We start from the raw sequence: 18,658 nt of genomic DNA on the forward strand, positions 1-18,658 counted from the left end.
TATATAGTTGCTTTTGTCATGAGCTGTCTTATTAATGTCATTTATATACCTAAAAGATTTCCCTCTGTAGGCATTTTTTCAATAGCTGCGATTCTCGGAAACAGGCTTTGCAGAGGGGAAAAAGAAGAAGAAAGTGAAAGGCATTCTGGAAAGTGAAATTAATGTTGCAAAACACCTCTTGGAGGTGGGGCCACTTTGTGCAGGCAGTGTATATAAGCGTGCTGCTTACTGCTTCACAGCATCAGGAGCCATACTCAAGACAGAAACGGTGAACAGCGGATCTGCCTACAGCCACAACTATGAACTCAGTCACTGCCTTCGTTGCCTGCCTGCTTATCCTAGGTGCACAAGGTACTGTGAAAATCGTATTTTTTTTCCTTCTTTGTTTCTTTTTTCTCCTTCATCCTGTTTATGGATATTTTGGCTGCTGATCAACAGGTAATGCTCTTGTCTTTTCCTACACAGGACAACCAGCCAGCAAATCTAATAAATGCAAGTGTTACAGTTACATTGGCAGGATCAGCCCAAAGCTCATCAAGACTGAGCCAGTGATACACTACCCAAGTATCTTCTGTCCACATACAGAGATCATGTGAGTCCACAAGATGACCTGAGGTATGATTCTGCTGTGTTCTCCAGTTCCTTCCTAATACACCTCTTTTTAAAAATCTTTCAGTGTTACCACAAAAGCAGATATGAAGAAGTGTGTGAATCCAGAGTCCCCACTTGGACGACACATTCTAAAAAATCACAACAAGTAAGCCAAATTCAGAATGACACGCACGCACAACTCTGTGAAGATGACAAACTAAAGGTCTGTGTTGCTTGTCACTGATAATCTCACTTGTTTCTTCAGGCAAGGGAAGAAAGGAGCTGTAAGCACCACGACTGCTGGTCAGAGTACTGCTGCAATCTAAATAAGACACTGCGTGACGAACACGCTGCACTCCTACTGCACAGCAGAAGTGACACCTGGTGTTGAACTAAAAGGACTCATTCAGTCTCACCGGAAATACAAGACAATCAATATTCTTTATGATTACTCTGCAATTTTTGTTCCCCTTGCGTGTATATATATACACATTAATATATATTAATATATATATATAAACATATGTATAGTCTAGACTTGAACTTCTTACATTTTTGTACATATGCTTTTTAAATAATAAAATAAAACCTATATGACGGGACTTTCTGTTCTCCATGTTTTGCTTTGTTTCCTGTGTACCTGTGTACCAACACAAGACAAACTAAACTCTTACACATGATGTTTTTTAATCTGGGAAAAATGCAGTGATCAATCCATATGACCTTTTTATGATGCAAGTGTAGCAGTTATGGTTTTAAAATTTGAAATGTGAGCCACCAGATAAGGGATCTCTACTAAATCAGGGATAGCTGCATGAAAGAAATACAAGGCAAACCTAGACTTCAGAAAAATAATTGAGGCAATTCATTTACATGGGATCAAAATGTGACTGAGACAGTGATGCAAAGAATGAAAAATATTACACCAGAATAATAACAAGATGCAGCACGATGGTTAGTACTGTTACCTCACAGCAACAGCAGTCCTTCTGTGGAAATCTAACCGGAAATCTTACTATTTTCTATTAGTCTTTTTGTTCACTTTTGACTAATTAGTGGTGTTATGAAGGGACACTGTATCAGCTGAGAACCATAGCTAAATTAAAGCTACTTGTATTGCTTATGAAGAGTGATCCATGCATATCAAATACTGGAGTAATACAAGTCCTTGCACATAGACCTGTCACATACCTTCAGGTGTTGCCTACAGTTGGTTCATATGCTGAACTTGTAAACAGAAAAAACTCAACAGTTGCACCTGATGAAATACATACATTTTTAGACAGTGAGATGACTTTCAATTTGAAGATGCAACTTCAACTATTTTGCTGGTAATAACTAAAATGAGCAAAGAAAACCAACAGCCTATTTATGCAAGATAATTCATAATTTTATTGAGGAGGGTTATATTGATTGGGTCTAATTACTGGGGTGGGTCATAACCCCCCTAAACCACCTTGGAAATTACGCCCCTATTCGTATTGCATATATGTGTGTGTATATATATATACATATATATATGTGTGTGTGTATATATATATATATATATACATATATATATATATATATATGAAGAGATAATGAAGAAATGGCTCACATACACAGCTTCTGAATTAACTTGATATTTCATTTCACAATATATAGGCTAAACTTTCTCAACAGCCCCCTTAAATGTAAGCTGAGAGTGTGCACAGTATAAATAGTTTTATTTCAAATCTATTTTGCTGACACACAGAGTCAACACTGAAAATTGTACAACATTAATGAATTACTATGTACTCGCTGTGTAGTTCAAAAGTACAATGTTTATTGTGACTTTAAATAAAGGTACCCTGACTTTAAAGCCTTCTGTTTCGTATGCTTGACATTTGTGGTATGTGATGAATTAGTAGTAGTAGCATGAAAGAGCATAGAAAAAAGTGTTTGTGTGAATGAGTGTTCAGATAGAGTAAAAAAATGCTATATAAGAACCAGTCCATTTACCATTTGGTAATCTCAGTCTGGTGAATACATTTTTGTAACTGGAGTGGCTTTCTGACATGAACTGCTGTGTTTTTATTGAGTTAGTTCGAAACTTTTACAATCTTGTTCATAGACACCACCACGTAAAATAAATTGCACATGTAAGTGTTGCAATTTGAGGAGAAATTTATTTTAAGTGAAGAAAAGCTAAATTTGAGTGAACAAAATTCATTGCTGCGTGCAAAAAATGTATTTCTGTGTTTGCTATTATCCATACACACACAATAGCAGCCCCTGTCACTCAGTTTTTGCACTTGTGCTCTCAATATTTCTGCCTGTGCGCGCTCAACTCTTTCTGTACACCGTTATATTTGTGCCACAAAACCAGCCAATCACAGACTTGGATGAAAAAAAATCTGATTGGCTGTTTTGGTCTCCAATCAGCTCGAAATGACAAAATGCAATATCCCAGAATCCATTTCGTCCAAAACTCAAACGAGGCAGTGGCGGAGGAACACAGAGTGGCGGAGTTTGAAATATTACTCTTTCCGGGTCACAAAATAAACTTTTAAGATATTTTCATGCGAGAATAGTGCTGTGTAAACTTCAAATATTTGCTTGATTTATCAAGACATCACATATTTGCATAAGTGCTCCCAAAAACAAAAACCAGGGGGGAAAGCCTTTCTGCAGGATATTTGTTTTCTTTAATCCTTAAGCCTAACAAGAACATTTGAGAAAAAAGAAAAAAGAAAAAACCTAAACAGACAAAGTGGAAGGCCACAGTCAGAGGTCAGCGTAATCACATAGATCTACATAGCTGAGAAAATCATTTTTGCTGTTTTTTTTTTATTTTTTAAATCAGATCTCACATTAAAAATGCAACTGGAAGCTTTATGGTGATAGCTAAAGTGTAAGGGATAGCAGTGTACAAAACAGTTTAAATTAATATATAGTTGCTTTTGTCATGAGCTGTCTTATTAATGTCATTTATATACCTAAAAGATTTCCCTCTGTAGGCATTTTTTCAATAGCTGCGATTCTCGGAAACAGGCTTTGCAGAGGGGAAAAAGAAGAAGAAAGTGAAAGGCATTCTGGAAAGTGAAATTAATGTTGCAAAACACCTCTTGGAGGTGGGGCCACTTTGTGCAGGCAGTGTATATAAGCGTGCTGCTTACTGCTTCACAGCATCAGGAGCCATACTCAAGACAGAAACGGTGAACAGCGGATCTGCCTACAGCCACAACTATGAACTCAGTCACTGCCTTCGTTGCCTGCCTGCTTATCCTAGGTGCACAAGGTACTGTGAAAATCGTATTTTTTTTCCTTCTTTGTTTCTTTTTTCCCCTTCATCCTGTTTATGGATATTTTGGCTGCTGATCAACAGGTAATGCTCTTGTCTTTTCCTACACAGGACAACCAGCCAGCAAATCTAATAAATGCAAGTGTTACAGTTACATTGGCAGGATCAGCCCAAAGCTCATCAAGACTGAGCCAGTGATACACTACCCAAGTATCTTCTGTCCACATACAGAGATCATGTGAGTCCACAAGATGACCTGAGGTATGATTCTGCTGTGTTCTCCAGTTCCTTCCTAATACACCTCTTTTTAAAAATCTTTCAGTGTTACCACAAAAGCAGATATGAAGAAGTGTGTGAATCCAGAGTCCCCACTTGGACGACACATTCTAAAAAATCACAACAAGTAAGCCAAATTCAGAATGACACGCACGCACAACTCTGTGAAGATGACAAACTAAAGGTCTGTGTTGCTTGTCACTGATAATCTCACTTGTTTCTTCAGGCAAGGGAAGAAAGGAGCTGTAAGCACCACGACTGCTGGTCAGAGTACTGCTGCAATCTAAATAAGACACTGCGTGACGAACACGCTGCACTCCTACTGCACAGCAGAAGTGACACCTGGTGTTGAACTAAAAGGACTCATTCAGTCTCACCGGAAATACAAGACAATCAATATTCTTTATGATTACTCTGCAATTTTTGTTCCCCTCGCGTGTATATATATATATATATATATATACACATTAATATATATTAATATATATATATAAACATATGTATAGTCTAGACTTGAACTTCTTACATTTTTGTACATATGCTTTTTAAATAATAAAATAAAACCTATATGACGGGACTTTCTGTTCTCCATGTTTTGCTTTGTTTCCTGTGTACCTGTGTACCAACACAAGACAAACTAAACTCTTACACATGATGTTTTTTAATCTGGGAAAAATGCAGTGATCAATCCATATGACCTTTTTATGATGCAAGTGTAGCAGTTATGGTTTTAAAATTTGAAATGTGAGCCACCAGATAAGGGATCTCTACTAAATCAGGGATAGCTGCATGAAAGAAATACAAGGCAAACCTAGACTTCAGAAAAATAATTGAGGCAATTCATTTACATGGGATCAAAATGTGACTGAGACAGTGATGCAAAGAATGAAAAATATTACACCAGAATAATAACAAGATGCAGCACGATGGTTAGTACTGTTACCTCACAGCAACAGCAGTCCTTCTGTGGAAATCTAACCGGAAATCTTACTCTTTTCTATTAGTCTTTTTGTTCACTTTTGACTAATTAGTGGTGTTATGAAGGGACACTGTATCAGCTGAGAACCATAGCTAAATTAAAGCTACTTGTATTGCTTATGAAGAGTGATCCATGCATATCAAATACTGGAGTAATACAAGTCCTTGCACATAGACCTGTCACATACCTTCAGGTGTTGCCTACAGTTGGTTCATATGCTGAACTTGTAAACAGAAAAAACTCAACAGTTGCACCTGATGAAATACATACATTTTTAGACTGCATGGTTTAATAAGGAGTGGGGAAAAAAAAAAAACTGTACCTTTTTTGTGTGTGTATTTTTTTTTTTTAAACTGGCTGTATCCCACTGCTGCCACCAATTGTCATGATCCAAGCAGCCAGGAACACACAGGCACAAATGTAATCTTCAAAAAATGGGTTTTATTATACCCCCAAAAAGGACAAGATGATTACAAAAATTCAAGATATCAAAAATAAAGTTTTTAAGAACCAAGTGGGCCCGTAAAAGAGGTTAACATAACATAACGCTACTCAAAAGTCACTTAACAAAAACATAACTCAACAAACTGACCTGCCCAAATGAGAAACAGCTCCAGTTATATAGCAAATGAATAAACCATTATATACACCAAAGGTGAAAACTAAAGAGATAACAGCCAACCATCATTCAAGAAGAACCCCATTCCCCCTGCATGATCACAATAGATGGTTCAGTCCACTTTATTGGCTTCTGCATTTAAACCAGCTCCACCCTCAGCCTCCTCTTTCAGCCAAACCAGGAAGGACTGGAGCGGAGGTCAGGTAACTCAGAAAGAGCAGAAATATAATCAATATAACATATACCTATATAAAATAACAAACAATGCAAAGCAAAGTCTATGCCACCATTTGGGCTATAGCTTAGTGCTGTCATGCATTACAGGTAGTGATGGGCAGATGAAGCCCCATGAAGCACTGAAGCTTTTCATCCAATTGGTTCACCCCAACGCGAAGCTTCATGAAGCTTCATTTGCTCTAGCAGGACACCTACTGGACGTAAAAATAATAGCTGGCATGAATTTGAAGAGTGTGGCATTTTGCACACAGCCTGTAAATGTCAACAACAAAAGGAGTGTGTAAAACATGTATATTGTAGTGATGGCAGTATACTGTGTATATTTATAGTGGCAGTATGGGAAATGATTATTTGGAAATGCTTGAAATGGAAATGATCATTTACTGTGAGGTGAGGTGTGGTTGGGGTGTGGACAGTAGTTGTGCTTTTGTAACGTTGAGGTATGGACAGCTACACACTGAGGCTTTGAGCCTCAGTCCTGCCTGTTCACATTTTATTCTGTAAAAACTAAATTTTCACTGCTTTTACGACCTTTTTAGTGGGGAGAACATAGCTAGGATTTAATGATTTAACAAGTCTTTTGAATCCTTTGTCCTCCACAATGCTAAATGGCTGTGAGTCCTCAATCACCATGCTGACCAGGTCTTCATCTATTTGAGATTGTTCTCCTGAGGAAAGACAATAAAGACAAAGCACAAATATAAATATCACACACGTAACTTATAACAGTTGTATAATATTGTTATATCATTTAGTAACATTACTGCATCCTATATTATCATGGCATTTGATGGCTCACCTGGTCTTGCTCCACAATCGGTGTTCCCCTTATTCTCATGCAAAGCTCTGTAGTGCCTAAGCATGGATGAGGTGTTGTTGTTATATCCCAGCTCCCTGGCACATAGCAAACACTTCACCTTGTACAAAAGTAAAGACAGCTTAACATAAATTGTATTGCACCATCAGTATCATGAAAATACATCTTCTGTAGAAATTTACATACCTTGTTGGGAGGAATAAGATCAAAATGTTCCCTCACAGGGGAGGACATCCTCCTCTTCTTAGCTGGCTCCATTCTCTCCAGACTTTCTCTCCTCACTCTCATAAACCTCCAAACGGTCTCCAAACTCACACTAACCGCAACTCTCCATCAAACACCCACATTTTTGAATGAAGTCTGAGGGGTTTATATCGCTGTCATAGCTCGCGGCAAAGTTCGAACCACTTCATGAACCAGTCACGTGGTACAGCCGGGCAGCGAGGCTTCGGACGTCATCATTTTCAGCTCCTCCCATAAATGAAGCAAGCCTCGATACGCGCTTCGCGGAAACGCCCCCTCCATTACTCGACACACGCTCCGAAGCCTCGATACAGAACGTCCCATCACTAATTACAGGTAACTCAAAATATCAAATTAGTTAACTTATGATCACAGAAGCTTTAGAGCATAACGTAAACATAAGACAAAAGACCACATGAATATTACCTAAGTATCTCAGTTGTGTGGTTGCATGCATCCATCACAGTGTGAAAAAATCAACTGTGGGAGCAATCATCAGAAAATGGAAGACATACAAGACCACTGATAATCTCCCTCGATCTGGGGCTCCACGCAAGATCTCATCCCGTGGGGTCAAAATGATCATGAGAACGGTGAGCAAAGATCCCAGAACCACACGGGGGGACCTGGTGAATGACCTGCAGAGAGCTGGGACCAAAGTAACAAAGGTCACCATCAGTAACACACTACAACGGCAGGGAATCAAATCCCGCAGTGCCAGACGTGTTCCGCTGCTGAAGCCAGTGCATGTCCAGGCCCGTCTGAAGTTTGCCAGAGAGCACATGGATGATACAGCAGAGGATTGGGAGAATGTCATGTGGTCAGATGAAACCAAAGTAGAACTTTTTGGTATAAACTCAACTCGTCGTGTTTGGAGGAAGAAGAATACTGAGTTGCATCCCAAGAACACCATACCTACTGTGAAGCATGGGGGTGGAAACATCATGCTATGGGGCTGTTTTTCTGCCAAGGGGACAGGACGACTGATCCGTGTTAAGGACAGAATGAATGGGGCCATGTATCGTGAGATTTTGAGCCAAAACCTCCTTCCATCAGTGAGAACTTTGAAGATGAAACGAGGCTGGGTCTTCCAACATCACAATGATCCAAAACACACCGCCCGGGCAACAAAGGAGTGGCTCCGTAAGAAGCATTTGAAAGTCCTGGAGTGGCCTAGCCAGTCTCCAGACCTCAACCCCATAGAAAATCTGTGGCGTGAGTTGAAAGTCCGTGTTGCTCGGCGACAGCCCCAAAGCATCACTGCTCTCGAGAAGATCTGCATGGAGGAATGGGCCAAAATACCAGCTACTGTGTGTGCAAACCTGGTAAAGACCTATAGTAAACGTTTGACCTCTGTTATTGCCAACAAAGGTTATGTTACAAAGTATTGAGTTGTATTTTTGTTATTGACCAAATACTTATTTTCCACCCTGATTTACGAATAAATTCTTTACAAATCCTACCATGTGGATTCATGGATTTTTTTTTCACATTCTGTCTCTCACAGTTGAAGTGTACCTCTGGTGCAAATTACTGACCTCTCTCATCATTTTAGGTGGGGGGACTTGCACAATCGGTGGCTGACTAAATACTTTTTTGCCCCACTGTATGTATGTATATATATATATATATATGTATATATACGTATATATATGTATATTAGGGTTGCCAACCGTCCCTTAAAATACGGAATCGTCCCGTATTTAGAAACAAAAGCACACGTCCCGTATTGAGCTAATAAGGGACGCACTTTGTCCCGTAATACAGTGAGAATCAAAAGTAGTCTATAAATGTTAATGGAATTAACGCTTTGTTGGAAAGCATAATTCCCAGCCCCTCTCCTGCTTTGTGACCAATGAGCTGACAGCACACTTATGACAATTCGAGTATGACAATTCAGATTACCGCTCATCTCATTGGTCGATGAAAGGTCGCTTACGGAGAAAATACCGGAAGACAACAGATGACCACAACAAGAAGCATGGCCAACAGGGAAACAAACGCCGACACTGCGGTGCAAGTCTCGGACGACAGTACACCTAAAGCTGGGCAGACACTGTGCAATTTTCAGTCACGTTATTCAGCTCCTGCTCAAACTGCACGATTGACTCGCAGGGGTTAGAAGTTGGTAGGTCACGATGCAGGGTCTCACACTATACGGCCCGATGCTCTGATGCGACCTGAGTGCTCACACTGTGCCTCCATAACATGAAGGTTATAACAGAAAATCTGTCGCTCTCTCTCTCTCTGTCTTTCACTCACACAGACACACCACCACCATCAACTTTGCTAAATTGCTAATGAAAAACATTATCAGGCAGCTGTGAATGAGCAGCAGTGTAGATCCAACTATTTTCACGGTTGTTGTGGTCGTGATAATTTTGTGATGCCACATCGAAAAGGCTCGGATGAGCTTTCCAAAGTTCTACAAGTTGTGCCTCTATCACTTGTGTCCAGATCACACGCTGCACTGCCGTGCTGCGCCGTCTTTTTCACCGACGTTTACGTGTTTGCGCGTGAGCAGTGTGAGCGGCTCACGAGCGATTGATGATCGGGAGCTGCTCGAGGTGTTAATCGCTTCTCGTTACCCCACGTATACTACACGATGCACGATGAAGGCCAAAATCGGGCCGATCACCAAATCGGTCGCACGACTCAAAAATCGGCTCAAAATGGGCCAAAAATCGCACAGTGTAAGCCCAGCATTAGAGCAGCAATGTTTGTTCGCTCAGAGAAAGAAAAATAGGCTGCAAAAGTACTGGGAGGAATGGGAAAAGGGAAACACCTGGCTGGGAAAATACACCATAACACCTTTAAAGCGCACTGCACTGTGTGCCGGCGCACTTTTTCCATAGGCATGCTTCTAGTGGTGGGCACATGAAGAACATGAGGGGCGTGAAAGCTCGGGGAACCCTTAACCAATTTCTTGTCCACCAGGCCACGGCAGAAGCAGATATGGTATGTAAACACTGGTTTGTTGTTTAAACCCTCTGGTTAAGGTTAATATGGGCATGTGCAGTGAATATCAGCGCTATGTGGCCAGAAGTGTGATAATATAACTTATTTTGTGTAATAAACAACTGCAAGGATAGATGATTACAACAAATAGATCACTAATACATAAAAGTAATACATAGATGAATAATGATGATGAGTTATGATGCGTAATCATGGGAACAAGTGGGTTTACAAACCTGATTAGCTTTAGAAAAGCTGAAATAATACCTCAACTGAAGCCAGTTGTACTAAATGCACTAAATGTGCACAGTTACAAGAATGATTTTGTTCTATTGTTTTCTATTAATTTATATAATTTTAAGTTAAGCAGGACAGAGTTCTTTTAAAGAAAGATTTACTTATATCCTCAAAAGCTAAGCATGACAGGCTTCTGTTTAAGAAAGAGACCTGTTTTACTGTGTTAATGTTGTCATTTTGAGCTAAAAATAAATGGCTAAATGATCATTTGTTTCCCATATGGTCATATCACAAAGAATATGCATCTGCTTAAATTAAATTCAAGTCAAATGGTTAAAAAATAATTTCACACACAAAAAAAAGAGCTACCACACTGGGAAGGGTGAAGACACGAGGTGTCCCTTATTTATTTTTCAGGGAGTTGGCAACCCTAATGTATATATACGTATATATACGTATATATACGTATATATATATGTATATATATATGTATATGTATGTATATGTGTATGTGTATATATATATGTATATATATGTGTGTGTGTGTGAAGAGATAATGAAGAAATGGCTCACATACACAGCTTCTGAATTAAATTGGTATTTCATTTCACAATATATAGGCTAAACTTTCTCAACAGCCCCCTTAAATGTAAGCTGAGAGTGTGCACAGTATAAATAGTTTTATTTCAAATCTATTTTGCTGACACACAGAGTCAACACTGAAAATTGTACAACATTAATGAATTACTATGTACTCGCTGTGTAGTTCAAAAGTACAATGTTTATTGTGACTTTAAATAAAGGTACCCTGACTTTAAAGCCTTCTGTTTCATATGCTTGACATTTGTGGTATGTGATGAATTAGTAGTAGTAGCATGAAAGAGCATAGAAAAAAGTGTTTGTGTGAATGAGTGTTCAGATAGAGTAAAAAAAATGCTATATAAGAACCAGTCCATTTACCATTTGGTAATCTCAGTCTGGTGAATACATTTTTGTGACTGGAGTGGCTTTCTGACATGAACTGCTGTGTTTGTATTGAGTTAGTTCGAAACTTTTACAATCTTGTTCATAACAGACACCACCCACATTAAAAATCTAGAAGTAATGTTGAAATGAAATGCGCAAACCCACTCTAAAAAATAATTATAATTAAAACAAAATTGCAAATGAAAAATAAAAAAAAATAGCTCAGTAGGTTGACCATTCGCCCCATGATCGGGGGTTCAAATCCACCAAATGGCTACCATGAGGTACCCTGAGCAAAGTACCATCCCTACGCAGTGCTCCCCGTGTGCTGGATTGGTGGCTGCCCACTGCTTCACTGAGTGAATGGGTTAAATTCAGAGAGTAATTTCCCTACAGTGGATTAATAAAGTATACCAACCCATTGGCATTCTGGAAAGTGAAATTAATGTTGCAAAACACCTCTTGGGGGGTGGGGCCACTTGTGCAGGCAGTGTATATAAGCGTGATGCTTACTGCGTCAGATGATAAAACCCATGTGACGAGACTTTCCGTTTTCCGTGTTATGCTTCGTTTCCTGTGTACCTATGTAAGACACATTACATACACATGATGTTCTTTAATTTAGGGAAAGAATACAGTGATCAATCCATATGACTTGTTTATGATGCAAATGAGCAGTTATTGTTTTATTATTTGAAATGGGATCTCTACCAATTTAGTGATAGCTGCATGAAAGAAATACAAGGCTTCTATACAAGGCCTAGACTTCAGAAGAATAACTGAGGCAATTCATTTACATGGGATCAAAATGTAACTGAGAGCAGTGGCGGTCCTAGCCTTTTTGGCGCCCTGGGCGAACACTCCCTCTGCCCCCCCCCCCCCCCCCCCACCACACACACACACACACACACAAAACATATTAAGGATTGTACATTAACAAAAAACTGTTGTACACACACACACGTGAAGAGAGAGAGAGTATGCATAGTATACAAATGGACACCAAACAGCCATCGTAATTCGTCATACAATTAGAACAGGGCAAATCAACAATTAACAATGACTAATTAATATTAAAATCTGTAATATAATGTATTGTTTGGAGTTTAGTCTGTTACTGTTGCTATTTTTACCTTTTCTTCTTGGAGCAACTGTAACCCACATAATTTCCTTAGGGATTAATAAAGTATTCTGATTCTGATTGTTTCAGGATGACCTGCCATTATCCAATGACACATCTGCTTACCTGTATCTTTTGCTCGTTTCTCCTCCTCTTCTTTTCTCTTTTTTCTAAACTGAGCATCTGATGGCTTTGAACTTTTCTTGTCCATCTTCCATTGGTTTTAATTTTGCACTCCAGTATGAACACCCATCCCTCAACCCGAGGATCACCACAACATGACCTAATAGACCTACACCTTAGTTCACAGATTCACTTTGTCTAGGGTTTATTTCTGGGATTTCACACAACCCAAGGTTCAAATCATGAATACGTAATGGGCTTGGATTTACAACATTATAAATGAAATGTGCTCTATTTGGAAGCAGCAGGTCTCCCTCCCCTTTCGACAGGTTGTGTGTGAGACTTTAAATCAACAAACTGTAAATTTTAAATTGTTATTGATCCCTTTACCCCGAGTCATAAAGTGTATATTTATTTTCTTACTCTTCTTATATATATATTATTTGTTTACTTGCACTGCTGTAACTGGAGCCTCGTCGTCTCGTCTCTCTATATACTGGACTGTATGTAGCGGAGATGACAATAAAGTTTACTTTGACTTCAGCAGCAAGCAGGCGCACCGAGGGTTTTCGCGCTCACTTTTTGTGTACAGAATTTCAAAAAAACATCGGTGCAAATTATAAGTCTGTATTATAATGTCTGGTGTTTTCGTGTTTGTTGGTTTGTTTTTATTTTGCGAATTGATTATTATTAGATGCTGCTCCAACCAGCCAGAGAATCCCCCGCCGCCCTGCCCTCTCCTCCCCGTGTCGGAAGCAGCAGGAGGGTGCCCTTACCCCCAGCAAATGGGCGATAGAAAACCGATCGGTGCCTGTGCCATTCCCTGGCTGACGTCGGGGCAGCATGAGTACGAGCATTTTTTTTTTTTTTTGCCGATGCCCGTGATGCCACCCCGGGCAAACCGCCTGTGTCGCCCGTATCTAAAACCGCTACTGACTGAGACAATGATGCACAGGATGAAAAATATTACACCAGAATAACAACAAGGTTCAACACGGTGGCTTGCCTCACAGCAAGTAGGCTCAATTCCACCATCAGGCTGTGTGAAGTTCGCATGTTCTCCCTGAGAACCCGCACAAGCGTGCGGGTTCTCTCTGGGTACCCCGGCTTCCTCCCACAGTCCAAAGAGATGCAGTTAGTGGGGTTAGGTTAATTGGTAACTCTAAATTGCCCATAGGTGTGAATGTGAGTGCGAATGGTTGTCCGTCTCTGTGATGGCATGCCACACATGGTAAGCTCCACACCTCACCACTAGTTGATTCACTTTAGTTTAATTTACAGTCACTACTTTAATATATTCTACTTATTGTTCAATATTGTTTCTTTATTAAATGTATTTATTTTTCCATACACCTTCCAATGTTTATATGGCGTGCACACATATTAACACTGCAAGGTCAAAGTTCTGTTTTGTTATATTAATACATCTTTCTTTGTTTGGGTTACCTGGGGTTTGGCTTCTCCTCCTGTCTGGCAAAAGGTGTGGCAAACGGCTTGGAGAGCTGAAGTATCACTGACAGCTAATTGGATAAAATCACATGCTTCATTGCCTGGGGGTGTTTCATGTTTGTTTAATTGTTTTGTATTAGTTGGTTATATGGCAGCCATTTTGTTTTCCCCCGTGTGTTTCATTCGGTTTAGCTAAACCAGTATTTAAGTTCCCCCTGTGTCATTTCAGGAGGTCAGGTTGTCTTATTGTTGCACACTTGGATTAAAATAAATTGAAACCAGTGTGGCTTTGTGAGTTCGCCTTTACTGCATCTGCAAATATATACATTGACATAGCACAATGTTACACACTTTTGCAGTCTCACACAACTCTTATAGGTGCACTGCCTTATGGGTAGTCTTTAAACTCAAACTCAAATCACTAATATTTCTTACAGTGTAACAATGAAATAAACATAAACAAAAGATAGTGTGATCCACCAGTCAATATCTGCTGTGATTACAGCCCGGTACAGGTATAAATCCACCAAAAGCGCTACGAGGTTTCCGCACAAACTAGCTGCTAATCGTTAGCGTCACGGCTAATTCACATCGCTACCAATAACTTATACACTAATGACACATAGTGGGGATTAACGGCCAACTTTCCCACATTCTCTGCAACCCCGTGGACTCATCTGTAGATACATTTTAAGTTATTTACCATCTTGTATCTGCTTACCTGCAAATATATACATTGACATAGCACAACTTTACACACATGCAGTCTCACACAACTCTTATAGGCGCACTGCCTTATGGGTTATGGCTGGGCTTATTTACTCCCGCTAGAGCTGCTCATTTTAGGGGATACTCTCTCTTGTGGTGTAACGGAGGAATAACTACGCTTCCTGGACTATGTCATTTTTGGAGACTGGGGCACACATTATTTTACCACAATCAAAGAAAATACATATTTGAACAATCAGACCATTTAACTAACTATAATATTGTAACTAAAGATTATGGGGGGGGGGGGGGGGGGTGTGTTCTGTTTTGTCCACAATGTCTTTCTTGTCCTTACACTATGTTTGTTTGAGATTTTGTTAATTGTTATCTTGAGTTTAGTCTATTTAGTTGACCTCTTTTATTGGCCTGCCTGTTTAAGTTTTGGCTTTGTTAAATATATCTTTAATATTTTTTTGAATTAAAACACCTGTGTCCTTTATGCTTTACTGCTTGGTCCCTGACAGTCTCTCAGCCCTGTGACAGACTGGTGACCTGTCCAGGGTGTATCCTGTCTCTCGTCCTAAGACAGCTGGGATTTTTGGAACAGATTGGCTGGAGTTTAATAACCCATTGGAGCAGTGTTTGGGGATTTGTTCAAGACCTGTAGAGGCAAGAAGTGTCTTTGCTTCACTCAGCAGTGATGCAAGGTTGTCCAATGTTGACTCTGGGGAGAAGGAGACAGTGATGCCATCTTGGGAGACCATGTACCCTCCAATCATTCATTCTAAAGATTTCCCACTAGAGCAATCATGATGACACACTATTCTCAGCCAGTGAGTGAGTTGTGATACTTCCATGTAAGAGGAACATATCCAGGTGTTGTTAAGGGGCTAGAATCAGACAATTTTTTTCTGAGAAATAAAGGGCTTGTATTACTCCCTTCCTCTAGCCCACAGTTACTCGCCAAAACAGCAAGGGCCCTTTGTGGTCACACAGTGAATGGGGAACATTGATTATGAGGTGGTATTTTCAGACAAGGGTGGCACCACACAGGTGTATCACCTCAATCTCCTCAAAGCTTGGAGAGAGGCTGAAACTGCTTCTCTGGTGATTCTGATGAATGAACATTCCTATATTCCACATGTAGTGTAAGTGACATGAATGGAAATGAATACATTGTAAAAAGTAACATTTTAAACAAGCGAAGCCTGTAGAGAATTTAGAGAGCTCATCTAGGAAAAGCAAATGCTTTACATCACTTTCTCATGCTGTCAACCTCATTGCCACATCACTGGTCCATCCAGTCATCTTTCTGTCCATCTTCTTCAAGCCAATCAGCCTCCACTCAGCGTACTTTTAATCTCACTGCTCATCTGTCATTCTCGCTTGCAGATGTCTTTATGCAACCCACCTCCTCCTCTACGTCCCAATCCCCCTTTTAAGGTGTGGATTAAATGCCTTCTTTTTCTACATTCATGGTCTACATAAATAGATCAAGCTGAGTATATTCATTAGAATTACAATTTAGACTGAAATAAATTTTGTATTCGCATATATAAATTTGTTACATTAATATAACATTTTGTTATTTTTACAGAAAAAATGCTAGTAGAAATGTTCTAGAATGATTTACTTTTTGCTTTCTTACTCATTTCAGAGCCCATACCTTTTTACTTTTATTGGTGTAAACAACTTAAATCTGAGAAATCTTTAACAAAAATATATATACTACTACTTGAACTAGTAGTACAGAATGCTTGTACTTTTGCCACTTCTGCCGCTCAGCTTAGCCTGGGGAATCATGTACCCCAATGTACTTAGGCAACTTGGCAGGTTAACCACTGATACTCAGACAGGATGTGCACCACTAGCAGACATCTGCCCGAATGCCCGGGCAATAAAATCAGGCCATTTCCAGAGTTATATACCTGGGGGATATAACACAGCAGCAGCTTTTCGGCACCAGGAACTGGGTAATTTTTTATCCCAAGCAAGTGTCATGACTCACTCAGTATAACCTGTTTCTAATCCTTGTGAAGTCTGGATGTATTTGTACTGCAGCAGGGCACACCAGCTGACCATCAACTTGATCAAAGGCAGACCTGTGAATGTCATCACCAAACTGTTTGAGCAAACCATCTTCCATTGAGTTAGCAGCTCACATACCACAAATAACCCTAACCCTACTTTCAGAAGAGAGGTTAACTACACATTCCAGACAAGTGTGTTGCTCTCTTCATCAGGCACCCCCCCCCCAGACACACTGGTCCACTTATACCTCTTACTACTGAGCATAGAAACCTCACCCTACCATGCAGTTACCATGAAGAAGGTTATTAACCCAACAGCAGGACCAATATCTGCCCTTTTGCCATGACAATCAAAATTGAGGTCATGTGGATCCTCTCTCCACTGATCATCTGCCAAATGTTTCTACAAGGTGATTGAAGTCCACCGTTGGTAAATTCAGACCTGCAATTTGGTAAAAGCTATCTGAAAGACTCTCAGATCATGATAAAGAAAATTCTCTGGTCTGGTGAAACAAAGATCAAACTCTTTAGCCCAAATGCCAAACCAGGCACCTTTCATCACCTGACTAATACCATCCCTACAGTGAAGAATGGCGGTGGCAGTGCCATGCTGTGGGTATGTTGTTTTTTTTTAGTAAATCTGGCCCTACATTGTCTTTCCCTACTTTAAATTACAACCTTATTTTTCACATGCTGTTAATTTTTATATGCTCTAACTCTAAACAACAGGGTTAGAATATGTTGGTTAAGTAAGATGCACATTTTATAGTCCATCTTCTGCACATTGTAAATTTGGTGTCACATAAGGTTTTGAATTCTGAGCACCACTCTTCTCTTTTCCTAAACTCCTCCTCCTCAGAGACATGCCTGATGTTGGCTTTGGGGGAAAGACAGCACCTCTTGCTTTCATTTTTAACTGATTATCCAAAATAATTTAAACTACAAGCAATGTTTCTACAAACTCTGGACAATCACCACTTTATATTGTGGCCTTTGAGCTACAACATGAGCCCCAACTCAATATATATGAATTCCAGTGTTATACATACAATCTATCCTAACCCACTCAACAGTCTCAAGATACAAATATTCTATATTAAACAACTATGTAGGACTGCTTTCTTCCATTTGTAAAATATCTCTAAAATTTTAAATATCCTGTCTCAGTGTGATGCTGAAAAACTAGTTCATGCATTTGAACTAGTAGTCTAGGCTGGACTACTGTAATTCTTTATTATCAGGAAGCCCTAAAAACTCCCTGAAAAGCCTTCAGTTAATCCAAAATGCTGCTGCAAGAGTACTGACAGGGACTAGAAAGAGACAGCATACAGTATTTCTCCTACACTGGCTTGTCTCCATTGGCTCATTGTTAATTCCAGAATTGAATTTAAAATTCTGCTTCACACATACAAGGTCTTGAATAATCAGGCTCTGTCCTATCTTTATGACCATATAGTACCATATCAACCCATTGAAGCACTTTGCTCTCAGACTTGTGGGCTTCTTTGTGGTTCCTAGAGTATTTAAAAGTAGAATGTAGTCTTTAGCTTTCAGGCCCCTCTTCTGTGGAACCAGCTTCCAGCTTGGATTCGGGAGACAGACAGTGTCTCTACTTTTAAGATTACTTTCCTTTTTGCTAAAGCATATAGTTAGGGCTGGAACAGGTGACCCTGAATCCTCCCTTAATTATGCTGCAATAGTAGTAGGCTGCTGGTGGACTCCCATGATGCACTGAGTATTTCAAAGTCAAAGCCAACTTTATTGTCATCTCTGCTATATACAGTTCAGTCTACAGAGAGACGAGACGGCTCCAGTTCCATACAGTACAAAAGAACAACAATAAATATAGGAAGAATAAGAAATATATATTTCTTTTTCAGTCATGTTTCTCACTCACTATGAGTACTCACAATAGACCTCTCTGCACTGAGTCATACCCGTTATTAATCTGTCTCTCTTCCACAGCATGTCTTTTGTCCTGACTTCCTTCTATCGCCCCAACGGGGCGCAACAGATGGCCACATCTTCCAGAGCCTGCTT

At 39.7% G+C, this 18,658-nt stretch overlaps 3 protein-coding genes across 3 annotated transcripts; 2 read left to right on the top strand and 1 right to left on the bottom strand.

Annotated features, from left to right (window-relative positions):
* The first annotated feature begins 203 nt into the window (after positions 1 to 203).
* Positions 204 to 1,187, top strand: LOC112435702 (C-X-C motif chemokine 10). Its single transcript, XM_024804588.2, has 4 exons — positions 204 to 351; positions 466 to 592; positions 677 to 757; positions 857 to 1,187. The coding sequence occupies exons 1-4, from the start codon at positions 300 to 302 to the stop codon at positions 915 to 917; spliced, it is 321 nt and encodes a 106-aa protein (XP_024660356.1). The 5' UTR covers positions 204 to 299; the 3' UTR covers positions 918 to 1,187.
* A 2,518-nt stretch (positions 1,188 to 3,705) lies between these two features.
* On the top strand, positions 3,706 to 4,703 carry LOC106674685 (C-X-C motif chemokine 10). The gene is made up of 4 exons (XM_024804600.2): positions 3,706 to 3,853; positions 3,968 to 4,094; positions 4,179 to 4,259; positions 4,359 to 4,703. The coding sequence occupies exons 1-4, from the start codon at positions 3,802 to 3,804 to the stop codon at positions 4,417 to 4,419; spliced, it is 321 nt and encodes a 106-aa protein (XP_024660368.1). The 5' UTR covers positions 3,706 to 3,801; the 3' UTR covers positions 4,420 to 4,703.
* Positions 4,704 to 6,071: 1,368 nt separating this feature from the next.
* On the bottom strand, positions 6,072 to 7,336 carry LOC143421316 (uncharacterized). The gene is made up of 3 exons (XM_076890450.1): positions 6,971 to 7,336; positions 6,767 to 6,884; positions 6,072 to 6,635 (listed from the first exon to the last, which is right to left on the bottom strand). The coding sequence occupies exons 1-3, from the start codon at positions 7,070 to 7,072 to the stop codon at positions 6,475 to 6,477; spliced, it is 381 nt and encodes a 126-aa protein (XP_076746565.1). The 5' UTR covers positions 7,073 to 7,336; the 3' UTR covers positions 6,072 to 6,474.
* Positions 7,337 to 18,658: the final 11,322 nt, after the last annotated feature.

Source organism: Maylandia zebra, linkage group LG12 (genome assembly GCF_041146795.1).
Source record: "Maylandia zebra isolate NMK-2024a linkage group LG12, Mzebra_GT3a, whole genome shotgun sequence".
NCBI lineage: Eukaryota > Metazoa > Chordata > Actinopteri > Cichliformes > Cichlidae > Maylandia > Maylandia zebra.

Bases quoted from the DNA above. Each gene is read 5' to 3' on its own strand.
- LOC143421316 (XM_076890450.1), bottom strand. From the start codon at position 7,072: ATGAGAGTGAGGAGAGAAAGTCTGGAGAGAATGGAGCCAGCTAAGAAG. The intron at 6,885-6,970 runs GTATGTAAATTT...CTTTTGTACAAG, and splicing joins ATCTTATTCCTCCCAACAAG to GTGAAGTGTTTGCTATGTGC. The intron at 6,636-6,766 runs GTGAGCCATCAA...GTCTTTCCTCAG, and splicing joins CGATTGTGGAGCAAGACCAG to GAGAACAATCTCAAATAGAT.
- LOC106674685 (XM_024804600.2), top strand. From the start codon at position 3,802: ATGAACTCAGTCACTGCCTTCGTTGCCTGCCTGCTTATCCTAGGTGCA. The intron at 3,854-3,967 runs GTACTGTGAAAA...TTTCCTACACAG, and splicing joins GCTTATCCTAGGTGCACAAG to GACAACCAGCCAGCAAATCT. The intron at 4,095-4,178 runs GTGAGTCCACAA...AAAATCTTTCAG, and splicing joins TGTCCACATACAGAGATCAT to TGTTACCACAAAAGCAGATA.
- LOC112435702 (XM_024804588.2), top strand. From the start codon at position 300: ATGAACTCAGTCACTGCCTTCGTTGCCTGCCTGCTTATCCTAGGTGCA. The intron at 352-465 runs GTACTGTGAAAA...TTTCCTACACAG, and splicing joins GCTTATCCTAGGTGCACAAG to GACAACCAGCCAGCAAATCT. The intron at 593-676 runs GTGAGTCCACAA...AAAATCTTTCAG, and splicing joins TGTCCACATACAGAGATCAT to TGTTACCACAAAAGCAGATA.